The sequence below is a fragment of the Actinia tenebrosa genome, unplaced genomic scaffold (genome assembly GCF_029948245.1).
Source record: "Actinia tenebrosa isolate PJP-AT-01 unplaced genomic scaffold, QUT_ActTen_1.0 PGA_scaffold16__25_contigs__length_10494907, whole genome shotgun sequence".
Taxonomy (NCBI): Eukaryota; Metazoa; Cnidaria; class Anthozoa; order Actiniaria; family Actiniidae; genus Actinia; species Actinia tenebrosa.
The window spans coordinates 6240922-6265278 of NW_028292576.1; the positions used below are offsets into that span (position 1 = coordinate 6240922).

A 24357-nucleotide genomic window follows, 5' to 3' on the forward strand; every position below is an offset into this window, starting at 1 on the left:
TTAACATAAGCCATAATAACGCCAGAACAAACAGCAGCCCTTACTTTCCTGCAACCTTGTGGGAAGCCATAATTTCTTTTTTCTAAAAGGTTTTCGCGTGACAACCCATGACGTCACGAGCTGAAGCTTGAGGGTTTCGATTGGTAGACAAGAAGTCCCGGCATGCTGCTGTGCGCCTTGATAGTTGCTTCGTTGGTTTGTTGCTCACATATGAAAAACAGTATTGGAGTGGCTAAATGTCTTGTGCACACCATGTAGTAATGTTGAATTTTAGCTAAGGCCACGGCAGAAGCCGGCAAAACTACTTTAGACATCGATGGCTAGATTATCTGACTTCGGCTTTCGCCGTGATTCGCTGCTTCGCGACAAGGAACGGGAGCCCTATAACGGCTATATCACGGCTACTGTGCCATCGATTGACAGAACGCCAGCCGCTCAGTGGACTTTCCTCAACGGCAAGTTAAAGTTCGGTCCCGTGGAATCTGGAGCTGGCTTTATTGTTTTGTGCTTTTCTTGGCTAGTGTTTGCTTCTATCCCTGAGAGATGGGTTATGGTGTTATGTTCGCTTCTTCAACACCTGATCACAACATTCTTACCGTTAGTTTGTTTGGTGTGTGTATTTTACTGGGCTGAACTTCTTGTACAGAAATATTGTAATAGTCGCGTGTCGCTAGTCATATTTCCAATTTGTGCGGTGGGAGAATTTTGTACACAAGTACTTTTCGACGGCTCGGATATCCTGCGAGCTAGTTTTTTGTTTACACTTATTCTAGCCGGCCTTATTACGGCTACTCTCTCTCGTCTAAAACTCATTCCAGCCATCGTTGTCCTATTGCTTCTAACTATCGCTAGAGTGTCTTGTTGGATTACACTGCACGAAATTCACGCCTGGTTTCGACCATTCCTGGCGTATTTCTCGGCGTTCATTGGACTCGTTTTGTCGAGAAATGTCCAAGCATTTTTTGCACAAGGTCCTACTGAAGTCGAAAGCAAAGTGCCAATAATACGGCGGACTCGACGCTCATCTAGTGTTTCATCAACTAGCAGCCATAGCAGTCGTAGAAGGACTTCACTTCCAGCGCTTGGGATTCAAAGCAAGGTATGGTCCGTCCAACTGTATTTTCTCATTATTAGTATTATTATAAGTATTGCTATTCTTATTCTTATTATTTCTTATTATATTATGCTTCTGAGATTGCAATCTTCATGGCCTGCCATGTGCTATACGACAGAGAAAAAATTATCTTGATTGTGAAGGAATATCGATCAAGCGGTCGTATATTGTACCGAAGGTTTTGACTGTCTTTCCACCGACACCGAATATTCATATACCATTCTCACCGATCGACGTTTACCATATTATTTTCTGACCATCCTTAGAGTGTTTACACTAGTAGAATGGGCCACATCTTCAACCGCATACGGCACTGCCTAATTGCCATAAACCTTTTTTTTGGGAATGTTACTGTACTTTAGTAAGGGGAAAATCGCAGTTATTAGACCCGGTCTGAATGCCCGAAGACTATATGCGAGTAAAGTGGTTAGACTGTATTAAACTTTCATAAGAGCGAATGATTAAAGATCGACGAAAAATATGCTGTCATTGGCTACGGACAGATGAATATAGGTGTTTACATTGGGTTTTGATTTCGGTAGCACAAGCAAAGGGCTAAAAAACCACCTCTATCGTGATCAATAGGATTCAAGCCAAACCATTCGATCGGTCCCGACTTATTAGCGATGGTAAAATCGAATCGAATGCTGGTTTACAAAATGCTCATTTTTATTTTTTTGTGTTCGTGTATGTGCAGTTCGCTTTATTTTGCTTGGCCCATAATGAAAATATATACAGAAAGTAGTAACTGATGAAAAAAAACTTATTGAGAAAGCACGCAATTAACGTAGTGGATCTGTCAGATCTTCGTTTTTTTTTTGTTTTTTTTTTTTGTTTTGTTTGTAGAATATTTTGAAAATGCGTTTTGGCGAGCTCATCAGGATCCAAATGTTACTATACAACATATGACTTCTCATTTATTACCCAACTATTGTATGACCTTGGTTATGTCCTAATTCAAATCAACAGCAACTGCCCCATTCCCACATGTCAAATCTCCCATGGTTTATGCAATTTACGGTCGATAACATAGAGCTGGAAGCTTGCAAATAACAGGGTACATTTAATAAGGAAAAGAACCCTTTCCAAACCAACTTGCCGTAACAAGCGCTAATCCTTCGTTTGTAAACACACTTTATTGTCTTGAAATGACTTTAGACCAAGTGCATCGATAAGTGATGATGGCTTTAAATCGAAAACATTCAATTCGTACGATGAATTTCGCAGAGTATAATCACTCGATCGTAGAGCAGCTGCTAGGCCAGTGCAAACACGAGCATTTGAATAGTTTTTATTTCCTACTAATAAGTGGTTGGACGGTATTTCATTTGTAAATATTCTTAAAGATTTCCATTTTAAGTGGATTTCATTGATCTTTACTTTACTTGCTAGACTTAGTAAACAAATAACCTAAAGCACTCAAATGTTCTCCTGAATTAAATATACAAATTTTTATACCGCGGTTGTGGGGAGGTTTATTTGAAGAGAGAGAAAGGCCGTAGATAAGATTTTCATTGTGTTGTTTTAGCGCCGTGCGCCCAAGAGTGGTTTTGAATTTCAGAAATCAAACTACGTGTTTTCGTCTTTTCTCGTAACGTTGGATTCTATGAGAATGCAAATCTCGCGTGGTGTTTGCATCTCCTTAGTCCTACGATTGTTCGCCTTTGGCGTTTTGAACGAGATCACAAAGACCACACTTCAGATAGTTTGATTTTACAACACATTTGCCAAACTAGGAAACAGATTGTGGAAGCGTATGGCACACCAGAGATATAGATTTCGTGCCCATTAATCGTAACAGCATGGAATGTAATTGGAAAATGCAACCTCGATGATTTTGTTGACTGACATATACCTAGTCGCTGTGGAACGTTAAAGTCTGAGTACCTGAAGGGCCATATTTAACTTTAAATATCTTGTTATCTGTGATAGGAAATCTAATGAACGTGTATTAAGATGGGACAATGATTTCTGGAACGTTCGAATATTTTGTAACCCATTGGTTTAGAGGTTGGATACTTGCACTAACGAGTAAAAATCCATCTTAGACTAAGCTGTTATTATTTATCATCATCATTATGTAAGCTTTTGACTTTTTTCATCTCATTCCTTCCACAAGAGCTTAATCCATTTACTCAGATTGTAATTGCTGGTTATGACAATGTCTGCTAGGAAGATATAACTGAGTCATAATAAATGCTTTATCGGTTTTCCATTTTATGAAAACACAAAGATTTTGTCTAGTGAGGAATTCAATATAATTAGTAGGATTTTTTTTTTCTGTAGAGAATTCAATTAGTACATATGTAAACAAACTTGTACAATATCAAAAAAGCAAATCAACAAGCAGAAGAAGATTAATTAACTTAGCCTCAAATGACCCCTAGCCACCCTCCCCCTCCCCTCAGAGCATCAATGGATCCTTCTCAAAATTATTGTGGGTGCAAGAGTAACATGAAATCACAAAATCACAAAATCAGACTTCCTCCTTGGAATTTTGAGCTTTTCTTTTTTAATCTCATGTTATCCTCACATTTAAAATAATTATGAGAATGGTTTTTTCTCTTGAATAGAGACTTTCGTTTTAAAATTTGTTACTGGTATATGTTTTGATAAATTTATTCCAGGTTTTGATTATTTCTGGCATTATCTTTTGTTAAGGCTCTCTTGTGATTCTACTTGTTAATTATTTTGTCTTCTGATACTTGAGGTACCTGTAATTTACACTGAAATTGTACAATTCAGTGATCAAGCAAATTTAGATAACCGAATAGACTCATTTAAAAGCCACATTAATGTCAGACATCAGCAAATATTGAGCTAAATACATTTAACCAAGTTTTATAATAAATGAGCTATTATGGCAAAATTTAAGTTTATATTTGATATAATTATTTGATATAATTTTTTATTATATAATTACCAATGAAATATCTATTTTTCTCTATTTCGAAAAATTGATATCTTCACACGTGAAAATAACATGTTATTTTCACGTGTGAAAATAACACTATTGCGATGGCTATTCAAAAATACACGGAAAGAATTGCCTGAAAAAGTCAAAACATACTTCATTGATAATTATATAATAAACAGAACATGGGCGCTTGGAGATACGAAATTTATCTTCTCGTGTTGAAAATCTCTCACTCGTTCGCTACGCTCACTTGTGAGAGATCTTTTCACCAACTCGAAGATAAATTTCGTATCTCCGCGCGCCCATGTAATATCCTCTATATATTTGATGTCATTTTATACCACTAGATCATCTACTTTGAAATTCAAAGCAATATCACAAAAAAAATCTAATTTCATGCACACCTTTCATTTATGAAATATTGGTCAGAGTGTGTTAAGATCAACCCAATGTTATTAAGACAAAAGTCAGACAATAAGGTTCTGCTCTGCTGAATTTGAACAATATCACAGAGTTTGAACAATTAATACCACTTAGCATTTATCTAGGCCTATGTAGATTGACCTATTACTGGCAGATTTTTAGAAGAACTACATTTGCAGACATTTATATTGTAAGTCTTAAAAAAATCATTAAAGATTATAAGCTGTATTATGGAGTTTTTGTCCATGGCTAGTATAAAAGGAAAAGCAATTGATATTCATGCAAGGAAAATAAAGCCAATTTACAACAATAGATGGCCAAATTCTAATCCCTTCCAAATAAGCTTTTATCAGGTGATTCCAAAATTCACAGGACTGTAGAATAATTTACCATACCTGTAAAATGCACGTTAAGATTAGCACAACATTACATATACATTAGAAGAAATTTACTCTTATTACATTATACAGTGTAAAGGAAGTAAGCTCAAATATTGAGAAGATATAAATTTCAAAAATTTAAATTTTGTATGAAAACATTCGTTAGAGGCATCTCTTTGCCCCCAGCAAAGGTTTCCTTACCAAATGCATACTTCAAAAGTATTCATATCTTTGCAAGCTTTGAAGTAAAATTCTTACTCAAACTTCACAGTTTTACTGATTTAAAAATGCTCTTTCCAGTTACGTTTTTTTTTTTGTTTTTTGTTTTACTGATTTTAGAGTACCCAATAGAATCTCATTGTTCACTGCTAACTACCTTGCTAGTTAAAGCTTTTGTTTGATAATCTTACCTGGAGAACAGATAACTTGCAGTTCATCAAGATTTTTTATTTCTAGGACTAAGCCCCTTTAAGTCTTAGTCTTGCAAATCTTCCTAAGAAAGATTTAAGTTATTGGATGTCTTTTTGGCTGATAAGAATGAGATTTAAGAAAAGAACCTGAAGAATCTGTCATTCCATTCTGCACATACAATTGGATAATCATATCTTTGTTATTTTAATAATACGCAAAAATATAAGCCCTAACAAAAAGTCTTGCTTCAATGTCATATTTAAAATCTGGGAAAAACTGTAAAGAATAATATATTTATGAGATTGTGAAGGACTATTAAAAAAGTGGGGTGACTAGGACTGGAAAATACATGACACTACAGTAGTATACAAAAGGGGAAAAAGTGGGGGGAGGGGTGTTATATCCAGGCAACTTACCAGCCCTTCCCCCTGACCCTGATAAGGCTAGGCCACCTTGGTTGTTCTGAGGCTACCTTTGATCAGTCGTAAAACTACTTCAGGTTATTAACACCATTCAGACTCTATATCTTGATATATATTACTTGTTATATAGCAAACTTGGTGTGAATAAAGTGAAAGTTTATTTAAAACCAAAGTTTATAAACGAGACACCAGAAAACAGAGTCAAAAGTAGATTTAGTTAGATGTTCTTGCAAAGTGAGACTTAATGAGAACCTTCTTTGGAGCAAAAATAGCCCATTTCAATACAGAACATCAACAACTTCCAATTTATTCTTTCATGTAGTGTGAAAAGTTGAATTGATTAATCTAATGAAATATAAACTAAGGAATCCAGGGTGGTGGTAGACGTAGAGCTCTGACCTTCTACTTTTAGAGTCAGTTCAATTTGTTCACTCAACATCTGTTTCTCTGGTTTTCCTCCCTCATAACACCAAGCACACTAATTTTCAATTTAGATGAGAATATGTGGCCGCGTAGCACTTATGAAATACATGAAGATATAGAAATATAGATAAGTTATAGTGCTTGGGAACGAGGTTATTCCGGGCGAAAGCCCTTGGAATTGAATTCAGAAAAATTAATTTTCAATTTAGTTTAATTTTGAGTTTGATTTGTCTTTGCTTTGATCAGCCCAGAGGCAATGTTTCAGAGTAATGATAGAAGTTAAAAGTTAATATAACCTGCATATCACAATAAGAAATGTTTGATAGGGCAAATTTTGTATCAAACCTGTCATGTGTTAATATATCACTTTGATAATGAATCAATTCATAAAAGGTCCATCCTGCTTAGACAGCAAACTTTAATTTGCTTCATTTCTTAAAATCAAAAATATCTTATATAATAGAAATATAGGTTTTCGATTAATACATTCATGAGCAACCCAGCAGAAGTCCTTCTAATGAGCTTAGGTAGCCCTTTTTTTTTTTTTTTTTTTTTGCCATCCAGTAACAGCCATGTGATGATGTCCTGTGAATGGCCTATTGCTAATAACAGTAAAAATGACGGCCTATTTTTTATACCATAACGAGGTGTTACCATTGGTTTCAAGATAGTTACATAGTGATATCATGATAATAAAACACTTGTCATCTGTGCATATGATCATACAATGCACAAATTCTCAACTATAGTCTCTATAAAAACATCAATCATGCTTTATTTCTAAGCTGACAGGACTGACAAACTGCACATTTAAAATCTTGAAATTATTGAAATTTTGATGAGATGATAGGAATCTATGTTGGCATGACATTCATACACTATCCCTACTTTATGTCTACCATGTTTCTATGAGAATGATCTTTACAGAATTGAGGACAGATTTTCATTGTGAAACAATTTATAAATAGTTGCTTTCCGAGTTTCATCAATTGGAATTGACTGAAAAATTATTTTGGGTTGCATTTTAAGATAGAAATATGTAGATATGGGATATTAATTTATCCTCATCATGGGAGTTTTCATTACAGTAATTAGTCTGGTAAATAAATCTACATGCTGCATGTAAGCTGACTAAAGTAGGAATTATATTATGGTATTTAAAAAAATAATTAAAGAAACTTCAGTGATCAACTGCTTATACTATGATATTGGCAAATTCTTAGTTGTTATGTGAAGAAACAACAAAAGACAAACAAACAAACAAACAAACAAAAATACATGAAATATCATGATCTTATGCATTGCTTAAATTTGTAAAACGTACCAAAGTACCCTTAAACTGACTTAAGATCCAAAATTTAACTTTTTTTCTTTATTTGAGACAAAAGATTTTCAAATCTTTGTATGTTTATATGTTTTAAAAATCGTATTGGTGTAAAGACAAGTCCTTCAGAATGCATATAGAAAAAACAGGGCACCATATATTTCAGTATTTGAAAGTTGTAAGAGACAATCTTACCTTGATGCTACCTAGGCCCTGCACTAATGACAACACACAAAGATTTAAAAATCTAGTGAATCACAAAAATCAGCTCTGGATAAAATTCTTTTTTTCTATGTAGTCTACGTTCTTTTACCTTATCTATTTTAGTGAGATAGTGTCCTTTTTAAACTTAAATTTATTCATAGGACAGAGGCAGGATGAAATAAGAGGATAATTTAAACAAATGACTTGCATGAATTCTGTTTTAAATGAATTAAAAAGCCATGAATTTTCTTTAATTGGTTGAAATTTGAAACTCCTATAATTTTCCATTTTGACAACTTTCGATGTAAAAACAAAATCGTTATATACAATGTTGCATGGTTTGTTCACATTTGGGTGAGAAAAATTGAAGGACGTGTCAAAAAGTGGCTTTGAAAATTTGAATTTGACGAAAAGGAACTTAAGCTTATGTCAGTCAGGCTGTTGTGTCACGGTGCTTCTAGCCAGACATTTTGACCCATTTCTCTGCATAATTAATCCTGTTGTGTCTTTAATGTTAAAATTTTCCCAATTTTTTTCATAAGTGTTGTGTTTTTCAGCTAATTTTTTACCAGTTTCATGAATAATAAAACAATGTGAACAGATGGTATTGATGTCTTTCTTTCCCTTGACCATAATAGGCATTCATTTTAATTGCCCGTATAAACCCCAAAGTACTAATTTGCACCACATCACTATGTGAAATGTCTTGTGGAGTGGTGAAATGAAACGTTTGCAAACAATCACTTTATATTTTTAAAATGGACCAAAAATTATAGGACAGATGATCTCAGTGATGATTTTTTTAAAGACTGCCATAAAAAGTGTCACGAATTTTAAGACAGACATTACTGGTAAATCAAAATATACCAGGAATTAAGGAAATTTTTTACTAGTATTTTTTTGCCAGTAGACTTAACTTTTTTTTAACTTATTTTTTCACGGATATGTGGTATGAACTCTAATAGTAATAATAGTAATAATAAATGGCGAGTTTTTTTCAATTTCTCCAGGGAATCGTCGACCAGACAACGCTTGGAGAGGCACATGGAATGATAACAGACCTGCTAGCCGACTCCAATTTGGCGCCAAATGTTGCAAGTACACTAAAATTAATAAGTACAATGATAGCACCTCCGACTGCCTTCCATGGGGGACCACGACCCTTTATGGGGCCAATGACTCCACTACTCGAGAGATTCCAAGATGAAAGTATGGTCGAGAAAGTTAGTGATCAACCTGATCTCAAAGAAGACGTCACATTACCTATGGTAAGTGAGATTTCAGTTTGCTGCGCTGAAGCTGAAATCTAGATCCATAGTTTGCTGTAGTTAGTAATGGGTGCCAGATCTTCTCGGAAGACTCGGGAAGATCTTGGACCGATACTAAGGACGGCTGTTCCCAGTAGTGCATTGCGCACTTATAGACATCTTATTCTTAAGAAACCTTTCAATTTGGGACAGTTTTTGATTGGTTACCCCCAAAAACGCAAGGCATTATGGGAATGTGAAAGTCGAGAATGGACTGCTGGATATTGCGCAACTTGCGACCATCGCTTGGGTTCCCAGTAGTGCATTGCGCACTGTTCAATAGGTCAGTAGGTCCGCAATGTAAAGCTAACTTGTATTACATATTCTTATTTCAGCGTTTACGAAGAAGTCTCGCGCCTGGTCGTCGCATGTCAAGTACATACACGACTACAACCTCGGCAACCGGCATGCCGACAGTTGACCCGGATATGAATATCCTAAGGACACCTACGGTATCCGTGTCACACGATTCTATTGTTTCTATCAGTCCTAAAAGTCCTTTAGCATCCGATGGAAGCCCTACGCGAAATCAAGAAGCATTTACGAAACATCGACCTGCATTTTTCAGCAATGCTTTTCCTGCTCAAAACACCAGCTCTACGAACATGTCACGAATATCACCCGATCGAACTAATGCTCCGCCTTCGCCGAACTTCGGCCGAAGATCTCCCGAGCGGCCGCTCGCACAGTCGCCAAGCCTAATTCGCAGAAATTCTGACAAAATTAATTATATAAGACATAAAAGTAAGGAAGATTTACGAGACGTTTCCGAGAGAAACGATAAAGAAAATGAGAAGGAAAAGTATGACAAAATTAACAGCTTGTGTAAATGCAAGTGTCATGAAAAATGTACTGTTGATGATGAAAATACTGGGAAAAACCTTACGGAGGTAGCACACGAAGACTTTGTGATAAAGACTGATCCACAACTGTCTAATTTACTTGATAAGATTGATGACTGGAATTTCCTCATATTCGATGCTTGCAACTATGGAAATATATTGGTGCAGGTTTGTATCATTAGTTAATTATATGATTTTATTTATTTATTTACAATATATTTAAACAGCTGGTTTTCGGCAAGAAGTTTCCTGTAAAACCCGCTGAACAATATCGAGTTATGAAAAATATTGATGAGTCGAAATACAAATTCACATAGACCATTTCACAGCTCCCGCGGCTCAACCTCAGCCTCGTCAGCGTGTAATATATTCTTTAGAAATTGCCTACAACCTGTGAAATTTTTAAGTGTTTCAATTGTTCGTTGACGTGTAAATTCCTTTCATTACTGCGGACTGTAGTCAAATTCTAAAGAATAATTGCACGCTGACGAGGCTGAGGTTGAGTAACGGGATCCGTGAAATGCCCTATTTATACGTTAGGGACTGTTCATTAATTGTGCCTTGGGGGGGGGGGGGGGGCTTTGAAAAAAAAGCACACAAAGGAGGGAGGATTTAATAGTATTTGCTGACTTAAAGGGGGGGTTGAAACAAATGATTAAGGTATTTCTAAAAGATAACAAGGAGGGGGGATCAAAAAGAAATTGTTTAATAGATTTGGGGGGGAGGGGGGGTTGTGAATTTTGTGATACATGGGAACCTTATTTGATTGGTTGAAATATGGCACTCTGATTGGATTACGAAATTTCGGTATTTTGAATTCTCTGGTTCCTTTATTATGTTTGTTTTTTGTTTTTGCTTTCTTATGTTTTTGACAGGGTAAGAGGGAAGTTCGTCAACTGATTTTAAACCATTACTAAATACCCTTTTATGTTTTTTTCGAACTGCAACAAAGCTGGGAACCTTTTGTAAACGGTTTTTGGTTCACTTTTTTATGCCACGAATTGACGTCGAAGGAAAGGAAAGAGGAAATAGATAGGGTATTTCAAAAAAACTTAAATCTTATATACCCTGCAATAACCTCAGAGCTGATCAAAGTCAGGACACGGCTAACTCACATATCGAACCCTGAAAATAACCTCTTTGCTGATAATAGTCAGGGCACGGATAACTCGCATTTCGAACCCTTAAACAACCTCTGAGCTGATCAAAGTCAGGGCATGGCTAACTCACATATCGAACCCTGAAAATAACCTCTTTACTGATAACAGTCAGGGCACGGATAACTCGTATATCGAACCCTGAAACATTCACCGGAGAAAGACCCTCCGTACAAGTTATCTAGTTACAGTTAGGGGAAAAACGAACGAACAAGCAAGGAATGCAAAAACGAAACAAAATTGCGAGATTTTAGAGCTGCGTCGTGTTGTTGTAAAATTGCTGTTTTGTTAATGTTTGGGAAACCGGAAACGACCCTCATTGAATACACTCGAAAGATAACAAGGTTATCAGTCTACTAGTACTATATGTACCGGTAAGCGCACCTATTTATAACCAGCCTGTTCATCTGCGCGCATTTATTTTTAACAACTGTGCTTGCTGTCTAGCAAATTAGTTACGATCTTTGTACGCGTTATTCGTACATGAATTATTACAGTGTGACTACACCAACCAAAGCCATCCAGACAAACTTTCATACAAATTAGAACATCACGAATAAGTATTTAAACAAAAGAATCTGTACAATTTTTCAGAGTTTTTCCTTTAGTCATAAATTTTACTTTATATCTGTGTGTGTATGATCAAGGGAGGATCCGGGGGGGGGGGGGGGCAAAGCAGAAAAAACGATGCTTTTTTATATTGTTTTCCGTTGTGTTGACGGAAGAAACTCAATTAGCCCCCCCCCCCCAACTCAATTAGCCCCCCCCCCCCCAAAACTCAATTAGCCCCCCCCCCCCCACCCCACTACAATTTTGGCTGGATCCGCCCTTGTATGATATGATCAGGAGTGAACAAAAAATATTAAAAAAAGTCTAAAATCCAGAATTCATCAATTTATCTGTTTTTCGGCGTCGAAAATGTTATTGTGAATATTTGATTTATAATTTGTTTGAGTGGCCTGGGTTAGTGTAGTTGCACTGTAATCTAAAGCTCATACAAACCCTAATTCCTTCTACTTTTATTTTGTAGGTTGCGTACCGTGTCTTCCAAAATGTAAGATTTTTTGAAACATTTAAGATTCCTGAGAGAAAGTTCCTCACCTATTTTTACGCACTGGAGTGTGGATATCATGATATACCATGTAAGTGGATACCAATACATATAATTTTATCAAACAGTTAAATAGCGGTGGTTTTTGCGAAATGAATCAATATAAACCCTCACATTTTATCCGTACCCTGAAACAACCTCTGGGTTGATCAAAGTCAGGGTGCGGCTAATAGATTGAACCATAAGACAACCTGTGAGCTGATCTAAGTCAGGGCATGACTAACTCACATATCGAACCCTGAAAATAACCTCTGGGCTGATCAAAGTCAGGGCACGGCTAACTCACAGATCGCAACCTGAAACAGCCTCTGGGCTGATCAAAGTCGGGGCATGGCTAACTCACAGATTGAACCCTAAAACAACCTCTGGGCTGATCTAAGTCAGAGCATGGCTAACTCACAGATTGAACCCTGAAACAACCTCTGGTCTGATCAAAGTCAGGGCACGGCTAACTCACGGGATTAAACCATGAAACAACCTCTGGGCTGATCAAAGTCAGTATAGGAGATCACACAATCTCGAATACAATTCGGAATTTATAGGTATATACGAGTGACGTTTTGAGAACTTTCAAAACATTACGAAAACATTTGTTTTTAATACACTCAACAAATTGAGCAACGTAATTGAGACTCTACAGAGTACAATTAATTCATATTTTATAGATGACAATAGCATCCACATCCGCATTGTTTAATCACATGCGGTAACCTCATCCTGAAACGCTTGAATACGAGGCCAAGTGGTAAAAATTATTTTTCCAGTCCATTAAATTATTCATTATTTATTTATAGATCACAACAGCATCCACGCATGCGACGTCTTGCAGGGAGTTTACTATCTCACAACATCAAAAATCCCCGGTTTCTGCCCTCCTGGTGGCCGCAATAACAAGCTAGACAGCGACAGTGACTGTGATTCTGACAGTGGTATCACAGGAGCGAGCGTGGATGCCATGAATATAGGCGATAAGAAAGAGGATAGCGACTACGGTGCTCTGATAGATGTTATACCATTGTTGGAGTTGTTGTCGTTATTTACAGCTGCTGCCATGCACGACTATGATCATCCCGGAAGAACGAATGCCTTCTTAGTCGGAACACTGTCAGCTCAAGTAAGTAGTAAAACTAATCTGGTCTGGGTGGAGTTGTTTATGGATCGAGTTAATGTAGCGTGCTCAACTTTCAAACCTGTACTACCGGGAAAACTAACAAAAAGATAGGGGTAAGACAAAAGAGAAAACATAAAAAAAGAAAATGCAAAACAAGGTTTCAAAGGTTCGGGGGGTTTTTTTTGTTTTTTGTTTTGTTTTGTTTTGTTTTGTTTTGTTTTGTTTTGTTTTGTTTTGTTTTGTTTTGTTTTGTTTTGTTTGTTTGTTGTTGTTGTTTTTTTTTTTTGTTTGTTTTGTTTTTTTGTTTTTTGTTTTGTCTTTTTTTGGGGTTTTTTTTTTCCACACATACAGAATTACAAGTTTTACATTAGACATTCAGTAAAAGAGAGGTAATGAAGGGAGAAACAGATAGAGAGAGAACAAAAATAATTTATTTTTATTAAAAGAGAGAAAACTAGATGAACTAAGAAAATGAATGAATGAAGGAGAAAGGGGAAAAAAGAAAAAAAGGAAGATAAAGCAAGAGAGGTAATGGAGGGAGAAACAGAAAGAGAGAGAGAACAAAATAAAATTCATAAAATAGGGAAAATAGATAAACTTAAACAATTAATAAATGAAGGAGAAAGGGAAGAAAAGAAAAGAAGATAAAGCAAGAGAGAAAATGGAGGAAGAAACAGAAGGAGAGAAAGAGAACCAGGATTAAAATAAAATGAATTATAAGAGACATGGAACAGGAACAAAATGAATTAACTAAAGAAATTAATAAATGAGGGAGGAAAAAAGGAAGATAACGCAAGAGAGAAAATGGAGGAAGAAACAGAAGGAGAGAAAGAGAACCAGGATTAAAATAAAATGAATTATAAGAGACATGGAACAGGAACAAAATGAATTAACTAAAGAAATTAATAAATGAGGGAGGAAAAATGGAAGATAACGCAAGAGAGAAAGTGGAGGAAGAAACAGAAGGAGAGAAAGAGAACCAGGATTAAAATAAAATGAATTATAAGAGACATGGAACAGGAACAAAATGAATTAACTAAAGAAATTAATAAATGAGGGAGGAAAAAAGGAAGATAACGCAAGAGAGAAAATGGAGGAAGAAACAGAAGGAGAGAAAGAGAACCAGGATTAAAATAAAATGAATTATAAGAGACATGGAACAGGAACAAAATGAATTAACTAAAGAAATTAATAAATGAGGGAGGAAAAATGGAAGATAACGCAAGAGAGAAAGTGGAGGAAGAAACAGAAGGAGAGAAAGAGAACCAGGATTAAAATAAAATGAATTATAAGAGACATGGAACAGGAACAAAATGAATTAACTAAAGAAATTAATAAATGAGGGAGGAAAAAAGGAAGATAACGCAAGAGAGAAAATGGAGGAAGAAACAGAAGGAGAGAAAGAGAACCAGGATTAAAATAAAATGAATTATAAGAGACATGGAACAGGAACAAAATGAATTAGCTAAAGAAATTAATAAATGAGGGAGGAAAAAAGGAAGATAACGCAAGAGAGAAAGTGGAGGAAGAAACAGAAGGAGAGAAAGAGAACCAGGATTAAAATAAAATGAATTATAAGAGACATGGAACAGGAACAAAATGAATTAACTAAAGAAATTAATAAATGAGGGAGGAAAAAAGGAAGATAACGCAAGAGAGAAAATGGAGGAAGAAACAGAAGGAGAGAAAGAGAACCAGGATTAAAATAAAATGAATTATAAGAGACATGGAACAGGAACAAAATGAATTAACTAAAGAAATTAATAAATGAGGGAGGAAAAAAGGAAGATAACGCAAGAGAGAAAATGGAGGAAGAAACAGAAGGAGAGAAAGAGAACCAGGATTAAAATAAAATGAATTATAAGAGACATGGAACAGGAACAAAATGAATTAACTAAAGAAATTAATAAATGAGGGAGGAAAAAAGGAAGATAACGCAAGAGAGAAAATGGAGGAAGAAACAGAAGGAGAGAAAGAGAACCAGGATTAAAATAAAATGAATTATAAGAGACATGGAACAGGAACAAAATGAATTAACTAAAGAAATTAATAAATGAGGGAGGAAAAAAGGAAGATAACGCAAGAGAGAAAATGGAGGAAGAAACAGAAGGAGAGAAAGAGAACCAGGATTAAAATAAAATGAATTATAAGAGACATGGAACAGGAACAAAATGAATTAACTAAAGAAATTAATAAATGAGGGAGGGAGGAAAAAGGAAGATAACGCAAGAGAGAAAATGGAGGAAGAAACAGAAGGAGAGAAAGAGAACCAGGATTAAAATAAAATGAATTATAAGAGACATGGAACAGGAACAAAATGAATTAACTAAAGAAATTAATAAATGAGGGAGGGAGGAAAAAAGGAAGATAACGCAAGAGAGAAAGTGGAGGAAGAAACAGAAGGAGAGAAAGAGAACCAGGATTAAGATAAAATGAATAATAGAGGAATCAAAGAAAATAAATAAATTTTAAAAAGGATGAATGAGAATAAAGATGGACCATCTGGAAAGGAAGTCGTTGTTAAACAGGAAGCCAAATATCTTTTACATCTTACTTATCCACTTAACTCGCTAGTACAATTGAATGTTCTTTCATTATCTACACGCCAGCTGTAAAGGAAGTAGTTGTACATCAAAAATTACGAGTAGAATTGGGGAATCAAAACTGGTACGAATCATGGTTATATAAGGGGATTTCATATTTACGCGTTGTCTTTCGACACGTACACGATTTGACGTAGGCCTTTTTCGAGTTGATAAACAGGATGCGTTGTTGTGCAGCATCGGTATCAACAACACCATATAAGGCATGATGAATAAATTTTTTTATAAAAAGCAAAGCTTGGACCATAATGCACCACGTTCGCTATCTTAGAAAATGTCTATGTGGCAACAACGGAATGGATCCCCATTTGTTTAGTACATATCATCAATTCACAACACGCAGTTTCTTCACGTTTCGGCATTCTTTTGATAATTTATGGGAAAGAAAATGATCTAAAGAATGCCGAAACATGAAAAAGAGGATTGCAGACTAACAGTCTGATGTTTGTCGGCAGAGTCTTAGACGTTTGGAGGCGTGACCCAGACATGTTTTTTCTGGCGTGAAAACCTAGATCGGTGACGCCGTAGTAAACCTGACGACCGACACTAAAAACGGATGCGAGGGAGAATAGACTATCGGTTTATTACTCGGGCTTTCGAAGAAATGCCCGAGGTATAAATTGGGCTTCGTTATTTTTTTCCTTCAGTCACAAATCGCCCTCGAAGCCCTAAGGAGCATGCGTCAAATCAAAGTCTATGCGCGTGCGTAGAGTCAGCCATGAGCACATGCTTGAGTAATGGCGGATATGGGGAAGGACTCGTCGCTGTTTCAAGTAATGAATAATATGGAGTCTAACTCCCTCAACATTTTCAGCACGCGTGATTTTGCACAGACTTTGCACCATCTAAAAGGGTGACAATGTTCACGAAGAATTCTTTCGATTTTCTGCTATGAAGCCCGAGTTCACGCAGATATGCGTCTAGTTCAGGAATAATTTTCCGGTAATAATTTAGCGGTCTTACAATGTTGCATGAAAAACTTCATCGTGTGTCTGCACCTTAAAAATTAATGGAAATACTTTCTTTTTGTTTCTGGTTTGATACAGTATACATGTTCAAATATCATGATATACATTAACAAAATCGACTGATAAGTCAATCTTCATCGTAATAGGTGCGGTTTTCCTTCTGGTTACACCTAAAACCGGAAAGAATTCTGGGAAATGGTAAATTTGCGAATACGTGTTTAAATATCATGAGATTCATTAACAAAATCGTCTGATAGATCAGTCTTCATCATAATAGGTACGGTTTTCCCCCCTGGTTACCCCTAAAACTTGAATGAATTATGGGAAATGGTACAATGTTGTTTTTAGAACATTAGATGTAAAGGGGGTGGGATAGTTTTCTTTCATAGTAAGAGTTTGGTTAGGAGTGGGTAGCCTCGTAAAGGACTTCATGTCCTAGTTGCTGTATCACCTGTCCTACGTGGCCAATAGTCCCTTTCAGTTCCCTGCGCCATCTTGAAAGGTAGCAATGCCTTTGTATCGAAACGAGACGAACGGTGAGCTTGCGATGATAGAGACCTACGAATACAAAGAAGGATCCTACTCCAAAGCCCAAGGCAAAACCCCTAGCGTTAAACCTCCCCTGACCTCCCCTACCTTGATGTAAAGAGACTCTCAGTCTTTCTCTCTGGTACCGTTGCTAATCTTTTTTACTGGTTTGCAGGCTCTATTATACAATGATCGCTCTGTCCTGGAGAACCACCATGCCGCTTCTTGTTTTACTCTCCTTATGTCTGATCCCAAATACAACTTCTTATGTGAGCTGAGCTCGTCAGAGTTCAAACGCTTTCGCTTTCTGGCTATTGAAGCAATACTAGCAACGGATCTCAAGAGACACTTCGATGTTCTTTCGGACTTCAATGCAAAGGTACGCAGTTATATAGCTACGCGTAGTTGAGCACTTTTCGTATGACTGTGTAAAAGCTAACAACACCAACACAGTCGTGACACGGCAAGGTATGCGCCAGACCAACCACATTGCGCAAGAAGTTGCTCTCCATCCAAACAAATACCCGAAACTCGGCAAGAACACGGTCACGCCAAGTTCACGGCACTGCCAGATCAATCAAAGTGCGCGAGAGAAAAATCAGCCAATTTGAATTCTAAAAAAAACACGGTTACGGCACGGCACACTTACGGCACTGAGCTTTTCACAGTCATACGAAAACTGAATATAACTAAATTCCAATCACCAGCGACCTCGATCAGAGCAACAACTGAGTGAATAGAATTCCGTACTCAGTTGTGCTCAACCTAATAGCGCACTTTCGTGATGTTTCGCTTGTCACGCAAAGCTGAACGATCGTTCGTTTTATCTGGCTGTAGATTGCCGAAGGAGGTATCAACTGGGACAACGAGGGAGATCGCTTGTTGACGCTGCAGTTTTGCATCAAAATGTCAGATATCTCTGGACCCAGCAAAAGACGAGATATCCATACATTGTGGACGGAGCGTATTGTTGAGGAATTCTATGAGCAGGTTAGTAAAAGATTAAACCGCATGTTCACAGGGCCTTACTAGCTTAGCGGTGAATTTCGTTTCAGCCAATCACAGTGCGTTTTACCTGTTTTATCGCCGGCCCTCATTCCCAGCCTACTGTGATCTAACTTTTGCGTATTTTTCTGTTTCCTTTTGACTGAGATATACAGGCATCCCAGACCTTCCTATATATCCTATATTTCCTATAATTTGTAAAGGATCCTATAAAGAGCCTATATTTAAAGAAAACCTCCTATATTTCCTATAAATAGGACGACTGCTGATTGATACATTTATATTTTACACTGTTTAGCATATTTGGCGAAGGAAATAAAATGGCCCTTTTTTTTTTTTTCTTCTTTTTATGACCGATCCCTGGTTATGGCACCGAAAAGCTATCTTAGCTCCTATAAAGTACGTATATTTTTGGGAAAAAATCCTATATTTTCCTATATTTAGAACTTGCACAGCCTATATTTCCTATCAAATTTGTCTAAAAAGTGGCTGGGATGCCTGGATATATGATAATATACGTGCATACACGAAGCAAAAATATGGAAAGAAAAAAGTGAAAGCAATTTCACTTTACCGCCATGTTTATTTCGATCTTTCAAGCTCCAAAAATTCTCAGGGCCTGTCATTTTGTCCACTCATGCTTTGCGCGCCGCATTTACCGCTCAACTGGTAGCCACCAATGGACAATGGTCAGGTTTTTTGTTTAATTATGTCAGTAATGTATTTTTAAAAGGGGGAAAATGGTTCTGACGAAAAAAACTGGCCCATTTAAAACGGGACCAGCCATACTGGTGACTAAGGGCCTGGTTTTAGCAGACTCTTTCGAGATTGAGCAAGAATGCGCCAATAATATTTATTATGATATAATACGAGAGCTTTACAGTTCGGCTTTCGCTTTAGGGAGTTCAACGCATTGACGTACTGATTGAAGTATTGAGTACAAATGCACGCGATTGCTTAGTGCGGACTAAATCTGACCAACACATTTAACATTAAATCTATTTACTTGTCTTCATAGAAGTGAGCAAGTGGGTCCGTACAATCATCTGAAAAGACGTTATATTTTTTTATTTTATTTTAGGGTGATGAGGAGCTGTCTCGTGGTTTACCTGTATCTCCATACATGGACCGCAACCAGCCTCACGTGGCGCAGCTACAAGAATCGTTTATTAACCATTTAGTGGCTCCTCTGTATAATTCCTATTCAAATGCTGGGCTTCTACCAGGGACATGGGTCGAGGAAGAGAACAGCAGCCCAGAGACGGAGTCTGAGGCCGATGATTCTAACGAAGATACGCTAAACGCAAACGAGGAAGACCGAGAAAAAACGAAGAGAAAACGAAAACGAAGAAAGATAGTCAGTGACTTGACTTGTAATATTCAGAGAAACTACAAAATGTGGAGGCAAAAGGTAAAGGAGGCAGAGCGTGAATTGGCATTGATCCAAAAGGAAGAGGACACGGACAAAAACGATGAAGGTGATGAAGATGATGACGATGACAACCCTATCATTTTATCTGATACCCCAATACATGAAGACATTATAGAGGAGGAAGAGAATGGATCAGAGTCCAGTAGTACAACGGACAACCGAAAGGAACCTGATGATTAATTTGGTTAATATGCAACATTTGTATCCTCAAGACCAAGTGTACAAGAGAAGAATTCCTTGAGCGTTTTCTGATCAGTCTCTCAGAAGTGAATCGATACAGGTGACTCCAGTTCTAAACTGGAAAGGTTAAAAAAGGTGCCATTGGGTATGGTAATGTATTTTTCTGTTACCTAAGTTAATATTTCTATAGTCGTGACTTACAATCAAGTGACTAGTTGCAAAGTCATGTGACTCACAATCAGTCGAAAGGCACAATGTCATGCAACTTGCAATCAGGTGACTGGTTGCAGGGTCACGTGACCAAGTGTAGTTCATCAAAGTTATGTGACTTAAAGTCATGTGATTGTATCTGACTAGTCAGTCATGTGACTTTGACACATGAATAAACCTGGTAGTTCTGTTTTGTAAATAGGTGTTATTTGGTGGTGCGCAGTATTTTAACCTTCTGGGTAATGTTTTATGGGCAGTAATATAATTAGTAGAGTATAAAAGATGAATAGCACTTGAAAACGTGCAAAATATAATATATTGAGTATGCAGTTTTAAAGAGCAGCAGACAGTTAACTTATTTGGGTGTATGTTACATCTGTAGTCTTCTTTGAAGGAGCTCACAATCTTGTTTTTCATGATACAAATGCTTGGTTTTACGACGACACACTTTATGGTCACTCAAGCACAGGCTGAAAAAGCAGCCATCTTGTCAAAATCGATAGAATAAGTAAGGTGTAGTATTATGTTTAAGGTATAGTGTTACTTTTACCGCCATTTGCATTACTACGCGGCCACCCCAGACAAAAATCGTGACATGCACTTTGCAATAGACTGCCGTCAATCAAAAACATTGACGTCATTTACACGCATTTGGAATTGACCGGATATGCCCGGTGAGTGTGGCTCATAATACTTGTAAACAATCAACAAGTTTTGGCGCCTTTTGAATCACACACGTGTAAATGATGCCAACATGTTTGATTTACGGCAGTCTATTGCAAAGTGCACGTGATTTTTGTCTGGGGTGGCCGCGTAGCAATGCAAATGGCGGTAAGGTGCAGTGTTACTTTTAAAATAAGACATTTTACAAAGATGTCATTCGTATTTTTAGAGGGTAAGTTTCCCCATGGACTTATCTTGCATTACTTTTAGAAATAAGGCTAACAGGAAACACTTGATACCAAAAATCATATTTTTATCTGGAGCTACATAAAGAACAGGTGGCATTTCTATAGTCGATTTTTAACCTCATGGCTAAGATAACTTTTAAAGAAGTCTAATTTATTTGATTAAAGTAACTCATGTTTTAAACCAAGATAATGCATAGGGTGCCTCAGTGCAAGTTGAATAATACCGAGGTTTAAAATTGCATGGACTGTTAATGGTATTTTCAAATAGCCTAGTTATAAATGAAGCTAAGCCTGTGCAAATGAGTTTGTAGTCTTCAAAACAGCGGTATGCATTGAATGAAATTCAGGTGCGTTGAAAGTGTTTCCATGACTTTGTTGGGAAACAAATTTTTTTCAAGGACACATGACATCCACTAAAGGTTACTTTGTTGAATTGACAATTCTATGCTTCACTCAGCTATTGAAAATGACTGTAAGGCCTACACTGACTAATATCCTCAAACAGCTTGGGCAAAAAATTACTGTTAAGGGATTGAGCATTGAGGGTTGACACTAATAGCAGCTGTGTAGGAGACTACCAAAACATTAGATTTTTGAATTTTCCAAAGAGAACAAATGGGCAAAACTCTCATTTCCGCCAATTCTTTTCTTACAAACATTCATTTAGAGAATTTAAACCACATATGCATAATCAAATTTATCGTAAGAAAAATTGGGAAAATATTAGTGTTAGAATAGCCGATGTGCACAAGTACAAATCTCTAGTCCTCTCAAAGCATTCTGGGAAACTAAGTACTACACAAATCAGAACAAGAAAATCAATAGAATTATCACAAAAAATCTGTTATTTTCGTCTATTGAAACAGTTACAGTTTCATAGAAAATGTTGAAGGAAAAATTGTCAGAGGGATTTTTAGAGTAGCTGAAAAACCGTTAAGTACTCGGTTTACCATCATGCTTTGTGCTAGAGATTTGTGCTTGTGCACATTGGCTATAATAATAGATCTACATGTATAGAAAATAGTGTTCCTATTATTAATCTTGTAAATACATTCTGTCCAATAACAAAAGAAATTATTGCTTTATAATGTATTATAAAAATATCAATAACTTGGTGAAGTTTGCATCCTTGTGGATCGTTTAGGGTTTTGGAGTACTTTGTATTCTTAATATCTCCACTGCTAGACAAAATAACGCTATGGTTAGTTTGTAGATAGACAATAATCGAAACGTAGATAAGGCACTCAGGTCTTGTGACCTTTGTAAACAAGGAAACTGACTAAAGCCATCATAAAATCCTTAGTTCAGCTTATCATCTTTTTCTTGTAAATTTAACACATTGAATCAGAATAGACCCTTGCAAATGTGTTGAGTGACCACCAGCAAACAATAAATTGCTCCAAGTCAAGGTTGGACTTGACATACTACAGTTAGTAAGTGTATGAAAATATAGATTTGGAGTCATTGGAGAAGGTCTATTACTACATTTTTCCATATTCTGTGAACTCGGTAGTTGAGAGCAGCCAATGAAATTTGTGTTTTTGCTGCTGGGAATCAAAAAAAACCAGTTGGTACCTATTAAAAAACTATTTCCACAACAAGCCGTTGAAATGTCCGAGTTTGCAGAATATTGAAAACCGCAGTAAAAGAAATGTTTCTTCGAGCATTTCTTAAACGTTCTGAATTTAGTTTGATTTCAAGATGTGCACATAAAAGCAAGAAAGATGTGACCTGAGGAATTTCATGTTTTTCAGTGTTTCTTTGTTCACCAAGGCCTGAAGTTGCCAATAGGTTTGTAGTGAGCGGCTGAAGCTGTGCTCATAATAGCACAGTAAGTCATCAGTTTTATTTTTCAACAGCTCACTGGGATGGGGAATTTGAATGTAGCAGTACTAAGTATTAAATGTATTAGTAAATTGCCAAAACAAAACAATAAGAAAGATATCAATATCAATAGTTTAAAAATCAGCCACATCCTAAATCCATTGTTTGATGTAGGTTCTTAAATTCTTCGGAAAACCCAGATTCTTAAAGCTGGGGGCGGAATTGATATCAGGGTAGAACGGTGCTGAATTATAAACCCAGGATAGGTCTTTAATTACACGGATATATTGTAAGCAGTCTATTTCCAAAAGAACAAGGCAACAGTAATCTACCTCTCCGAATTCAATGTAATTTAGTATTTCGTGTTTTGCATCGAAACAATGGAATTTAGGGCTTAGTTGATATTTTAAACCAGTTCAAATGCACCGGCTCGGTTTTGCATTAGAATTCTAATGTGGCCTATGGCCCTCGGTCTTGAATTCTAATGCAAAACCTCGCCTTGGCGTTTGAACCTTTATATAAGTCATACTTAAAATCAAATGAGTAATGAAAGCTTTCCCTTACATTATGCCTTTACAATGACAGCCATGAAAGAAATATTTTGGCTGCAAGGGACTCATTCTGAAATGCATGATTGTGAGGCTACTGAGGCAATAGCTATTTATAGTTTCCTGCTTCTGTGGCATCTGTAATCTCTTGATGACATTGTCCAGGGTTTAGACTTTTATCAATCGAAAAAATACCAAGTGTTGTAAGTTTGGATACGTGGAATCTAAAACTTGGGGAAAGATGCCACCAATGGCATCGCTAAACTATAAAATGCCAGTGATAATTAAATATTGCTGCCAACTAAGTACTAGGATTAATTATGAAATTCTTTTATCTCCCCTATCTCATTCCTATGTTAGTACTAATGTAACCAGCAGAAATGTGCAGGCTAGGATCTGACAACAGAGCAATTTCAAAAAAGGTTCATTTTGTTGCATGTGGCACAATGATTACTAAGCTTGAAATATATTATGCTCCTATGATGTCAGCCAATAAAACTTACAAACAAAGTTTGAGAAAATTCCATATAGTTTTGATCTTTCATTGATTGCACCCATAGTGCATTTCAAGCTTGGTATGCAACGTGTGAGAAAACTTTACCGACGTTTTTTTGAATAGCTGTATCCCAATTTCTGCTCAAAAAAGGGATGTTACCTTACTAATGCAATGTCTTTGATTAGACAACTAACTGTGCCCATTGCATGAGTACTGCACAAAACATCCTTTCTTCCTGCTCATCAGAAAGATCTGTTCTTTCCGTGGAGATTAATTTTAACTAATAACTGTGGCCAAATATAGAGCTTGATAAAAGCAAGAATAGTAGTTCAAAGATTCTAGAAGGGAAAAAATGTAGTCAAGTGAGCTTTATATATTATATATATGTATGTATACATATAAATGTGAAAAACATTATTCTGTAATATAAGTGTATTAAGGTATGAGTATTGTGTTACTTGAATCATGACGTACTGTAATTAATAAAACACATAAAGAAATTGATG

The 24357-nt window shown here is 36.5% G+C and overlaps 1 protein-coding gene across 1 annotated transcript; it reads left to right on the forward strand.

The window, feature by feature from the left end:
- Positions 1-173: 173 nt before the first annotated feature.
- On the forward strand, positions 174-24355 carry LOC116305798 (cGMP-inhibited 3',5'-cyclic phosphodiesterase 3A). Its single transcript, XM_031715771.2, has 8 exons — positions 174-1099; positions 8629-8886; positions 9261-9935; positions 11955-12066; positions 12830-13149; positions 17421-17624; positions 18083-18235; positions 19332-24355. The coding sequence occupies exons 1-8, from the start codon at positions 317-319 to the stop codon at positions 19860-19862; spliced, it is 3036 nt and encodes a 1011-aa protein (XP_031571631.2). The 5' UTR covers positions 174-316; the 3' UTR covers positions 19863-24355.
- Positions 24356-24357: the final 2 nt, after the last annotated feature.

Excerpts from the sequence above, each read along its gene's own strand:
- LOC116305798 (XM_031715771.2), top strand. The coding sequence starts at position 317 with ATGGCTAGATTATCTGACTTCGGCTTTCGCCGTGATTCGCTGCTTCGC. Across the intron at positions 12,067-12,829 it reads TGGATATCATGATATACCAT|ATCACAACAGCATCCACGCA; the intron begins GTAAGTGGATAC and ends ATTTATTTATAG. Across the intron at positions 18,236-19,331 it reads TTGAGGAATTCTATGAGCAG|GGTGATGAGGAGCTGTCTCG; the intron begins GTTAGTAAAAGA and ends ATTTTATTTTAG.